At 39.1% G+C, this 12,168-nt stretch overlaps 1 protein-coding gene across 5 annotated transcripts in view; it reads right to left on the reverse strand.

The window, feature by feature from the left end:
* Positions 1 to 12,168, reverse strand: part of RERE (arginine-glutamic acid dipeptide repeats) — a 423,843-nt gene that overhangs the window by 222,887 nt on the left and 188,788 nt on the right. For all 5 annotated transcript variants that reach the window (XM_059911901.1, XM_059911983.1, XM_059912037.1 and 2 more), the window contains one exon: positions 8,913 to 8,983. In XM_059911901.1, coding sequence (XP_059767884.1) covers positions 8,913 to 8,983 — 71 coding nt within the window. The remainder of the gene's footprint in view (positions 1 to 8,912; positions 8,984 to 12,168) is intronic.

Below are 12,168 nucleotides of genomic sequence, written 5' to 3' on the forward strand. Positions count from 1 at the left end.
CCAATGTCCTCTCATACCCTGGTTACTAGGGGCACTCAGCACACAAGCAGGCAGCTGCACAAATCCTTTAGCAGGTGGCCTCTGAAGTCTCAGCGAATCTGTTCTGCCACTAAAGTTAAACTCCGCACATCAGTCAGAGCTGCTTCCTTTCTCCAGCGTGAACATACGACCCTCTGGCTCCACACTCTCAGTGTGGGCCTGTCATAAAGCGGTATGGTGTGTGCCCCTCAAAATAACCAAGTTAAGATGTGACACAGTGTCAAAGCACCGTGACAGTGGCATGCTTTGCTTATAATAAAAACAAAAATGCAATGGTGTCAGATAAACATGACTATAAAATAAACCACCAGTGGACAAACTGAGCTTTCAGAAGAGTTTCTAAGGAGAGATGCCAGAGGCATAGGACATGTACTTCAGAAGGAAATGCTCAAGGTACTGGGGGCAGGGGGCCTCAAAGAAAGATCCTACCATTTTCTCAAAGTCCTAGTTTAACTTTGTAAAGCTAAAGATAAGGTAAAATACAAAGGCTTAACACCAGAGGGAAAAGAAGACACCATTCAAACAAGCTTTAATTTACTCACAAGGTAAATATAACAAACAGGCTGGAGCATAAAGTTCAAGAAGGACATTATTTCTTTTAGGGGCAAAACCGGTTTGGTATGTGCCGTGTGTCTTTTTTTTTTTTCTTTAAAGAAACTTTTAAAACATTTAAAACCAGCAAAAGATTAGAGAGCAACTTCTGAAAGCCAGCACAGTCCTGATAAGTATCAAAAAAGATACTTCAGATGATCGTCTGAATATGTCCCTTTTCAAAAACCCTAGGGAGTACGTAACATTTCCAAAAACCTAACCAACCCAATTTCATGTTGTTTTTAATGAACTAAAAACCCCATAAAATCCAAATACTTATGTGAATTTCTGTTCTTAAGATGGTTTTTAAATTACAGATAAGCAAACTTCTCATATTAAATCATTTTTAGGGAGTCCTGATACATATAATTCATTTCGAAAAGCTAAGAATCACTCTCTAACAGCTTCCTATGGTCCAAGATTTTAATATGCTCCATCAACTACTTTTTTTTTATGTCTCTTTGAAAACAAAAAAGACAAATCCCAAGAAAAAGAGCTAATCTTGGGCATGTCTTTATCATGATGCTTTTCTTTTCTGATCTTTTCTTTCTCTACAGACGACCCTCTAGAGCATCCCGGGCTCCCACACGATATATGCTTTCTGTGCGGCCAGTCTCTCACTCCCACTGCCCCCACGGACAGTAAATATACGTGACCTGCAAGGACAGCAAGTGTTAGTAGCCATAGCCTTCTCCACCACACACCTCCCACCTCCCCATACCAGCACTGCAAATTTCTGATCAAAGATTCAACTGTGCACTAGGAATGTACAGTATACTCAAGATCTTTTAATATAAGCATCAAATAAAAATGAACCTGTGGTTAATCTCTTGCACTAGGAGTTAATCAGACCACTCAAATCCTTATTCATTCAAATCAAGGGTTTTAAACAGAAAGACACTTGGTGAAGCATTTCTAAGCACATTGGCATTACTTAATGTGCAAAAGTTCAAGTAATTATTAAAACATTTTAAACATGAAAAAAAGGCATCATTTCAAAGCATTTCATTATTCTTACTTATGAATCAGAAAACGCTGACAGTATCTCAGTTGCCCTAATTTTCTTTCGTTTCTTCTAATGGATTTTTTCTTCTATAATTTTGAGTTGGCCCTTAACACAAACAACCACATATACACAAATTACAAATTTCCAGTTCTAAGAAATAGAGTTGGAATGACAAGATTTTACCAGTATTCTTGCACAGTAGCTCTCTGCAAGTATCAGATTGTCTCAAACTTTCTTAAGTTCCTTTTTTAAAAAATCAGAATACCTAGAGTTTCCTGCATTGAAAAAATTTTACATACAGAGAACAGGTTTACTATTAAAATAACATTTTTAGATAAATAGTTTATGGAAGTAAATATAATTAAACTTTTTAAGTGATTTCTTAGAGTCCTAAAATCCAAATAAATTAGGAGAAAATGAATTACCCAACTTCACAGTAATCGTGAACCATTAAAACTTTAAATACCACGTGGCATACAATGACTGTCAGTCATGAGTGAAAAGACCACTGAGAAGCTAAGTAAATGGAACCAATGAGATGTTCTGAGATTACTTATTCCCAAAGCCTTGCTTTGATTTTCACTTGTGTCACCACTTCCTTCCACTTATAAATTGACACTCATATCATGCGAAGAGGCTGTGGTGATTCAAAATAACTTTCAACATGATTGTCCTATAATTGGGGTGGAGGTGGGAGGCAGGCACAGCAGATACCCAACAACGCGGCATCTGACTATGCCCATCAAACTCAGGGCTAAGCGATAGCATCCCACTCTTAAAATTATAAACTTCAAATTCCAACATGAAAAGGACATTTAATCCTTTATATGTATTATTGGTGGGTTACTCCAAACACAGCATGGAGGAAGCTCAATACCCCGTTATAGTTTATCACAATGCTTATCGATAGCAACTAAGCAACCATGACCTTTATTTTAAACAAAGAAGGCGGGGCTAGGGGAAGGCGTGGCCTTTAGAAGAATACTCTAGCACCAAATCAGTAATTCAAACCTTTCCCCCTTTTTTTTTAACTTTTTTTTTAAAATTGCAGTATATATAACGTACAATATTATATAAGATATGGGTATACAATATAGTGATTCACAGTTTTTAAAGATTATAGTCCATTTACAGTTATTATAGAATATTCGGTATATTCCGTGTTGTACAATATATCCTTGTACCTTATTTTACACATAAGAGTTGGTACCTCTTAATCCCCTACCCCTATCTTGCCCCTCCCCTCTTCCCTCTCCCCACTGATACACTAATTTGTTCTCTGTATCTGTAAGTCTGTTTTTTTTTTAATTATAGTCACTAGTTTGTTGTATTTTTTAGATTCCACACTAAAGTGATATCATACAGTGCCTGTCTTTCTCTGTCTGACTTACTTCACTTAGCAAAGTACCCTCCAAGTCCATTCATGTTGTTGCAAATGGCAAAATTTCCTTCTTTTTTCCAACTTTTTCTTGACCTAGAAATCACTGTATAAGAGCATCGTCCCACGGATGCACCCACTGCTGACAGGTGAGAACAATTAAACTAACAAAAAGGAACAACTCTTTTAAGGATCTGTCTCTGCTGTACTTTCCACTATCTAAGTAAGACGTAACTCCTCGCTCTATAAACTGAAAACACTTGATAGCAAACTTCAAAGTCTTTACTTCATTATCCAACACTACACTCAAGTCACAAAGCTGTAACCAAGTGGTACTGACCTTTTTACAGGGAATGAACAAAGAGGGTAAAGAGAAAAAGAAACTACAAATAGACTCAATTCTGCAGGCCTAACTTGAGGGACTATAAAAAACCAAAAGAGGAAACAACTACTGTTTCACACAGAAACAAATCATCACATCCTACGGCATTTTTCATATCAGCTGGCCTTCTCTGGATGTTTACATATAGACTAAGCCCTCATTTATCTTTGCTAAAAGTCAGTGACATAGAAAATTCGAAACAGAATAATGCCTAAAAAATGTTATGACTTTGGCTACACTCACATAAACTTCCTGAAGAAAATTAAAACTGAGGTTTAAAGTATTTTTAGAATTTTATTATTTAAATATATAAAATACTACACATTGCAGGCTAACTAAAGGTAAAGAAGCAGATCTCTTTGGTCTGTTTAATAAATGGAAGGTTAATTTGTAGTTAATGCATGGACTGTATCAAACTACTACTAAAGATTTTTGAAAACGTCATCCAGTCAATTTTTTCCACTGAAATGTAACTTCATTCAATATTCAGTAAATATTTAGTATGGATCTTATATGGGCAATGCATACATCAATGAATAAAACAGACGTGGTGGTATCTGTCCTTACAAAGCTTAAACCTAGAGCGCCAACTAAATGTCAACGTCACGATCATCCCATGGCCCAGGCACTGCACTGTCCACTTTGCAGGCTTGATCTTTTAATCTAAAAACAACCCATCTGCAAAGTAGGTGCTTATATCCCAACTTCATAGGTAAGTACAGCAAGGTTAGGAGGGTTTAGTGTCTTGCCCAAGGTCATGGAAGATAGCAACTGATGGAACAGATCAGCTGATGTCAAAGTCCAGCTCCCAACCCATGCACTCTACCATCCCCCAACTCAGTCCCAGAATCACATCTAAAATTCTGAATTAGCCATGTTCAAATTAATGCAGATTTCCTGCCCCCCACCCCCAAAAGTTTTCAATACAAGGCTGACCTAATATTAAAATGATGCCCATTTCCTGAATGCCCATATACCAAACATTCTGTGCTGACTGGTCACATCAACCAAGCTGGGATTAAATAACTGTGGTGTATAATACATAAATGATAATTAACTCATTGTGTGTACACACGTATGTACACAAGAGTGCATGTTAACGAAACCTCCCTTATCTCCCAGCACTATCTATGTAAAGGTCTCTAACAAAAAAACCCGAGAAGATATGATTACTTATTCTCAGTAAGTTTTCATTTCAAAGAAGGAAAAGCAGCTTCTTGCTTTTAATACACTTGTGAGAAACTCAATTTGGTGGAGAGAGGGCAATTTCAACGGTAAGTGGAACCTAAGCTAAAGCCCCTGATTGCTGCGCTGCGGTGACCAGCCTTTGCGTAGGGTTACAGGTACAGACCAGGAACTGGAAGGAAACTCCAAATGTTCCTCCCCCAGCTGCTCACATTCAACTGTGAAACAAGAGGTGTACACGGCGCTGCACCTTAACGAGCTCGGCCCCCCACTCACAGCAGCAATGGAGATGTGCCTTCACCAAGGTAACAAGTGACAGGCGCCCTTCACTACTCCACGTTCAAAGTCAGCACTAAGAACGTATGCTGTTAGGGACAGAAACGACACAAGAGCACATGCATCGGTGCAGGGCAGTGACAACACACTGAGCCCTAAAAAGTCAACTGGAGATAGCCTAACATCACCAAAGACATATCCCCAACTCTAAGGAATCTCAGGTTTAATTTTAAAGACAATTACATTTTAATAGGCCAAACAGTAGCAAAAATGAATCAATGGTATCTGCTCAAAATAATATTTGTAATAATTTACCTATCCGACCTGAAAATTCATTTCATGTAACAGCTAAAGAATTGATAATTATATAACTCAAGGAAACAAACATATTTTTTCTATTTAACAAACAATAGAAACTCATTAGGAATCCACACAGAATTCCCATGCAGAGTATTAGAGGAATGGCTTCAACTACTTATCTGTGAATGAAGAATTAGGTACGAAGCACCACTACTATTAGAGCCAGACAAGGAGCAAGGATCCTTGGTGTTATGCTGAATGGAAACCACTAATCTCAATAATCTCCTTGTTAAGCATTCTCAGAATCCATGATTATTTCTAGATAGCAAACTAATTCTATTATGCTAAGGCCTGGACTTCTATAAAAATGGAAGCTTACTGTTTTTTAGTAAAAGTAAGGAATCTTCCTCTTAGGACATTACGTGAATGGCTTCCTCCACATCAGTCCTATTCAGCGTTCCCCAAAGAGGGCTGACATCCAGTAACACCACAGCCACTGTCTGTCCAATCACAACCTAAGATCACTGAGGGAAGGAACTATATCTTAAGATTCTTCAGTCCCCCTTATGGTGCTGCGCTCAACAAAGAACACAAAGTAGGCTTTCAACAAATGCCTGTCGAAGGCACTGGTGATAACCCAAAACGCTCCTAACTGCACTCTGGGATATACTGCTCCGTGATGACAGTGACTCATTCGGGAACAAAACCCTCAAAGCAAACACAGTGACCTAGAAAAGCTATGGGAGCACAGCATATGCAGATGTGATAGCAGGCTCTTTCAGTTATGGTTACTAGAGATCTGCTCAAGCTGGCCCAAGAAAAGAGCCCTCTACTCAGAAGAGACAATAAGGATAATCTAAGAATCCAACGGGAAGAAGCACCAATACAGCAGGACTCAGGGAGAGCGCTCGTGCTCTCGCTCGCGCGCTCTCTCTCTCTCTCTCTCTCTGCACAGCTGCTCCAACCCTCTGCTTCTCCCAGCTTCCTGCCCTACAAAGGGCGTTCACCCAGTGCCTCTGACAGTCCCCAAACACATCTTGTTCTCCAAACTCACCATGCTAAAAGGACTGATTCTAATTTATGGTATAAACAAAGAAATCCATCTCTCAGTTAAACCTCAAACCATAAAAAGATAAAATACATAATTAATCAACAACATGTCAAAGCTATTGGGTTTTTGTTTTCCACTGTTCCACTTGCCATGCATGGTATTTGCTGTGGGCAAAACCAACTCCAATTTCTTCTTTTTGAAATCTTGCAAAGAAACAAAGAACATTTCCTTCTGTTCATCTTTTCCCCTTATAGGTTAAGCTGAAGGAAAAGACGTCTATGATTATTCTTATCTATTAGGTTATCTTTTTATAAGTAGTATTGAGAAACAAGGAAAGAAAGTGGGTATCCAGACAATAAACACATTCCCTCCAGGAGCAAATATTTCTTCAACATCCCTGTTATTCTTACACAAAAACTGTGAATACGTGCTGAATACAGAACTCAAACAAAAACATCTGACATAGCAATATGTGACTTAGAAAAAGGCACCTAAACCTACAGCACCCCACTTCCCATGCTGTTTCTGCAGACAGCTTTAATGTGCTGTACTAGACCAATCCTGATGACAGAAGTTTCAGCTTTTATTGCTGTTAATACCCTGAGCAATTACTGTAGCTCAGCAGGAACCTCTGCCCCGAACAGCAACTATCACATTGTAATCAGCATTTCATAAGAGACGCCATTCAAACACGAAGGCACCTGCTAACGTGGAAAAACTGTACAAAAGGGGCTCAGACGCTAATAGGTAAAAGGAAAATCTCTGCAGTTTTCTTGCACAGCTGTATTTTTTCCATGGCGCAGTGGTACTGCATCTGGTAAAGACCCCGCACAAAGACAATGAGCAGGGAAAGAGCAGCAGCAGCACCACGAGCAACAGGAAACTCTCCGGGAAACAAGGCCACCGCCCAGAGCTGCAGATGTCAGTGCAGCAACTGTGGAAAAAAATCCTTGGAAGGCAACATATAATAAATAGCAAAGACCTCTAAAACATGGTAAAACCTCATGTTGACATAAAATCTGAGCAGAAAGCACGTGCTTTTACAAGATTAAACCGCAAGGCCACCTTGTAAAACTAGAAGGTAAAAGCAGCCTACCAAGAATAAAGAAATCTTAGCAGTAAATGGCCCATTTTACTTTCTTTTAAAGTAGCAAAAAGCATGTTATTACTTACATGATAATTTTTGAACAAAGAAAAATAAATGGCATGCAACTTTTTAACTAACTCAATCGCATATACTAATTGGACATTTGGAGTCATTTAAAATGCATTAAAAAAAAACTAAGGAGATGCAGAGTTCAGGCTACATTACTTTTCTTTAGGCTGAAATATCACATACAATGTATGTCAGAGCACAAGTATTATCAAAAGTTACAAAGCATTTTGGAAATAATGGCTTTCACAGATACTGACACATATCTCTACAAAGCTAAAGAATTAGGATTTCTCCAGACCTAAGAATGTACACAGTGGTTCATAACCTTCAAGTACAAAAAGTCCCCTACATACGAACCTTCAAGTTGCGACCTTTCAAAGATGCAAACGTGCATTCACATGTGCAATCACGTAAGTTAGTGCATGTGTCTGGCGTACATTATCATGTGTGTGCATCCTCTACAAGTGGTTGTGCTTTTGTGTACTTTACTGTACAGTACAGTATACAGTAGTACAGTATCTTTATTTCAAGCCCAGGATGTCTGCAAGCAAGCGTAAAAGCAGCGGTATATAGCCAATTGTGTTAGTTGGGTACCTAGGCTAACTCTGTTGGACTTAGGAACACACTCTCAGAACAGAACTCGTTCGTATGTATGCGACTTACTGTACAGGATCCTTTCTTAACGTCTAAATGTTTCAAAAGATTCCCCAAATGACACTACTTCGATAGCACTTCACATAACAACTGCTTGAGGAAAATACATAATAAAGTGATTCTTAACTATGTACTGTCATTAAGTAGGTTAATTTTAAAAATCACAGCAGCATATTAATACATTTGAAAAGCAGTTGTACAGACATGTGTGGAGTATATTTATTTAATTTATTTAAGACGAGAATGCTTATTTACAGACCTCTGCAAAATCTCTACGGATATCAGGGGATCCAAAGCCCCAAGTGTGAGAACCAGTGGTCTAAAAACAAAGAGATTTCATACTGGGCAATATTGGCACTTAGGTACCTGTGAAAGGTTTTTAATGAGAAAGTACTGTAGCTATATCATCCCCAAGCCAAACTTCCTTCCCCGACTTCCAACACGGGAGACCCCAGAAAAGGTTCAAGATACACTCCATATTTGCTTAAAATACCTAAGTAAATTACAATCGCCACAGAAAATAATCATCTCTGGCCCATTTATATTCTCTTTTTTCCCCCCAACTCACCATCAAATCCAAAATTTATTTTACGTCAGGTTCTTCACAATGGCTGAGAAAAAATGAACTACTACAGGAGCTCAAGGGAATCTCTGAAACTGTTGTCAGAACACAGCTACTAAATGAATAAAAACTTCAGAAACATTTGTTTACACTTAGTGTTATAAAGCTGATGACTGCCTTAATTGAGTGCTGCAGTCACCAGGCAGTCAGCGCTCAGAGGTGAACTGGTTACCAAGTCAATACGACAGAGAAGCAATCAAAAGAGACAGCCAGTGGAACTGGGAAAAGAGAAGGTACAGAGTAGAATCAACAGCACATGAAAAGATGCTTACCAGTTTGAAGTCTTGGATGCTACAGATGAAATACGGTGTGTTTGGCCTCCGACTCTCGATATACACACAGTCTTTAAAAGAAAAAGAAAATTTAAAACAATGGCATTTACCTTTAATGGATCAAAGACAGGGCCCATAAAGCCACTGCATAAATAAATAAATGACAAAGCACATGCCTTTTTATAGAAAATAAATTTTTAAAGGTGATATTAAATGACAAATAATTTTAAGCTAAAGGAAAACAGCTCTTGGGTTCTTTTTGACCACTTTCTAATAATTTAAATAACTTGATAAAGCCTCAATTATTGTTTCCAGCATCCCTGAAGAAGGGGGAGTGGGAATCCCATGGGATTATCCATAGTCAGATGGAGAAACTTCGATAAAGGGAATTACTTGCTCAAGGTTACACACCAAGACAAAATCCTGAATATCTTACTCAGATAGATGCTCCCCGTCTTCACAAAGAGAAACAGCTTTGCCAAGTGCTGCTTTATTTTTAATAAATATTTTGTGAGGAAATAAGTGAAATATGTAAAGAAGATTAGCTTGAACATGCTATTACAATGACCTTTTCACCCACATGAAGAAAAAGAAAACCAATCTAGTTATCTTATGGATAACTTTCTATTAAATTTTAACCTGAACATATTTTCTAATAGTAAAGAAAACCAAGGCAGCCAATCAGAGATGGAATGAAGTAAACCAAATTAGATTTTCCTCAGGGAAGAAGAGCACTTTCTTAAATTACATTTGACATGGCGGTGGCTGGGTAATTATTTTTGATGCTCTCAACAGCTGGAGTCTAAAGGTTATTTTTTAAAATGACCAGTTAAGACACATTTTTTTTTTAAAAGAAGCAATGATTTTAAGGGAAGCAGTGACTATAAAGCAATGTAAAAACTCTCCACACTACAACCGAAGATCATCATAAAGCTCAGGACAGGAAAATCTAGGCATTATTTACTCAGAAGTAAAGGCATCTGCAGTCAATCAGATTTTCTAGGGAGAGTGACCATAATGCCCACGTTTAAAATGCCATGTGTTTTATCCTTCCTCATGACCCTTCACAACAAACGTGTCTTAGAATAACTCCAGATGCTTGAGAACACAGGCAGGTTCCTCTACTTCTTCATTTCACGCATGTTAACAACACCCTCCCCGGCAAAAAGCAAAGGAGCAGAGGTTTGGAGCCCTCGATCCAGTGGAAATTCTAGTCCCACCACAGGGGCCAGCAGACCCACTAAGAGGCAGAACAGGAAGAAAGACACGAAGAAGACTAAAGGCCACTTCCTTCCAAGAAACTTCCTGAAAGACATCAGGATTCTTGTAGCCCAAAGTCATTACAGAAAAAGAAGAAATCTGAAAGCCAATCATTTAGGCATCCAGAATTTCCCAACAGATTTCTCTACTCAGATGTAGGCTCAACAACAGCAATTCGATCTCTGAATCCATATAAATCAGCAGCTCAGGAATGAACTGCTGACTGAGCTTTCTATCTTGTTCCAAAGTCCAGGATGCTGGGAAAAAAACTCTGTTCAACATTCAGGCAATATCCACTTACCATGCTAATCACCTTAAGGGACAAAGAAGAGATCTCTTCCCACTGTGGTAGAGAGTTCTCTACCTAAGCCTAACCTGCTATTCAAGTAAAAACTGAAGAAACGCATTCCCTAAATAAAAACTGTAGTTCCGACTTGCACAGTGTGGGGACAACCCAAGGTTCTTAATTTCTGTGTTCCAATCCTTGTTGTACCCACCACCAGCATTTCACATCTCTAGATATCCACTGTTTACTCATCTCACCTGAACACAAATCACAGCCCATATGCCCTCTTCTTCCTATCACCTCCTACAGAAGGAAGTATTTTCTGTATCTCATAATGTGACACTGCCATACCTAGCTACTATTCACTGACTTCAAAACTAACAGGTCCCTTCCTAACTAATCATCTCCACTTTCTTAAAGCTCACGTGACAAAAAAAACTTGCTGTATTCGATGGCCTGATCCCACATTACATCTCGCTCTCCCCTAGGCTGCACTGCCTTAAAGAAACACCAACTCCCGTACCCCATCCATACCAAACCTTCTTTATTCCTTTATTCTTACAAGCACCTGCAACCTTATAATGAGTTGCCTCCAGGGGCAGTAAATTCTCACGACTCCTCTGTAAAGAAACAACATCTCCTCTCCTTGATGTAAAATTTCCTTTCCTTTATATAAAGTTGACAGCTTACATCCCCTGTGTGGTCAGTTATTTGGCAGTCCGATGGTCTGCACTGTCTACTTCACTATCAATTTTGAGCTCAAAGAAACCAAACTTACTCATTTCTGCATTCACCCCCCCCCCAAGGACTAATGCCTGACACTGGTGTTGGTAAGACTAGACAGAACTGAAATCAATGACAGATGGTTAGATAGTGAGGATTATGAATAACTTTATTCTTTTTACACAAAGAAAAGCTTTATATTCTTTTTTCATAATCAACAGAATCATTATTACTATAAACTCTCTTACATAAAGTAAAAACATAAAGTAGCTATTAACTTATATATTAAAAAGCTTTCCAGAATAGGAGAGAGAATCTATATTCTTCCATTTCTCAACTACAAATTTACATTCAGGAAAATGATTATCTCTAAATATACCTGAACGTATATCTGTTAGAGGAGAAAGGAAAGGAATACGCTGGGATGTCAAGGACAACTACTGATATCCCTTTGCCGAAACGCTTCTCCGTGGTCTCACTGGAGGCCGCCCTGCAGCCCTGGCCTGAGGAGCGCCGCCGTGAGGGATAAGGTAGTGGGAGAGAGCAGATCCAGAAACCTAACACACGGAATTACCACGTTTACCTATCAATGCCTTATTACTAGATAAAAAGTCACCTCTTTCTGTTTAAAAAGTTATCGTGGCGGGCTTCCCTGGTGGCGCAGTGGTTGAGAATCTGCCTGCCAATGCGGGGGACACGGGTTCGAGCCCTGGTCTGGGAAGATTCCACATGCCGCGGAGCAACTGGGCCCGTGCGCCACAACTACTGAGCCTGCGCATCTGGAGCCTGTGCCCCTCAACAAGAGAGGCCACGACAGTGAGAGGCCCGCGCACCGCGATGAAGAGTGGCCCCAGCTCGCCACAACCAAAGAAAGCCCTTGCACAGAAACGAAGACCCAACACAGCCAAAAATAAATAAATAAATAAATTTAAGAACAGTTTAAAAAAAAGTTATCGTGGCAACCCAAATTGATCCAAAGCTATAAAT

Source organism: Balaenoptera ricei, chromosome 1 (genome assembly GCF_028023285.1).
Source record: "Balaenoptera ricei isolate mBalRic1 chromosome 1, mBalRic1.hap2, whole genome shotgun sequence".
Classification (NCBI taxonomy): Eukaryota; Metazoa; Chordata; class Mammalia; order Artiodactyla; family Balaenopteridae; genus Balaenoptera; species Balaenoptera ricei.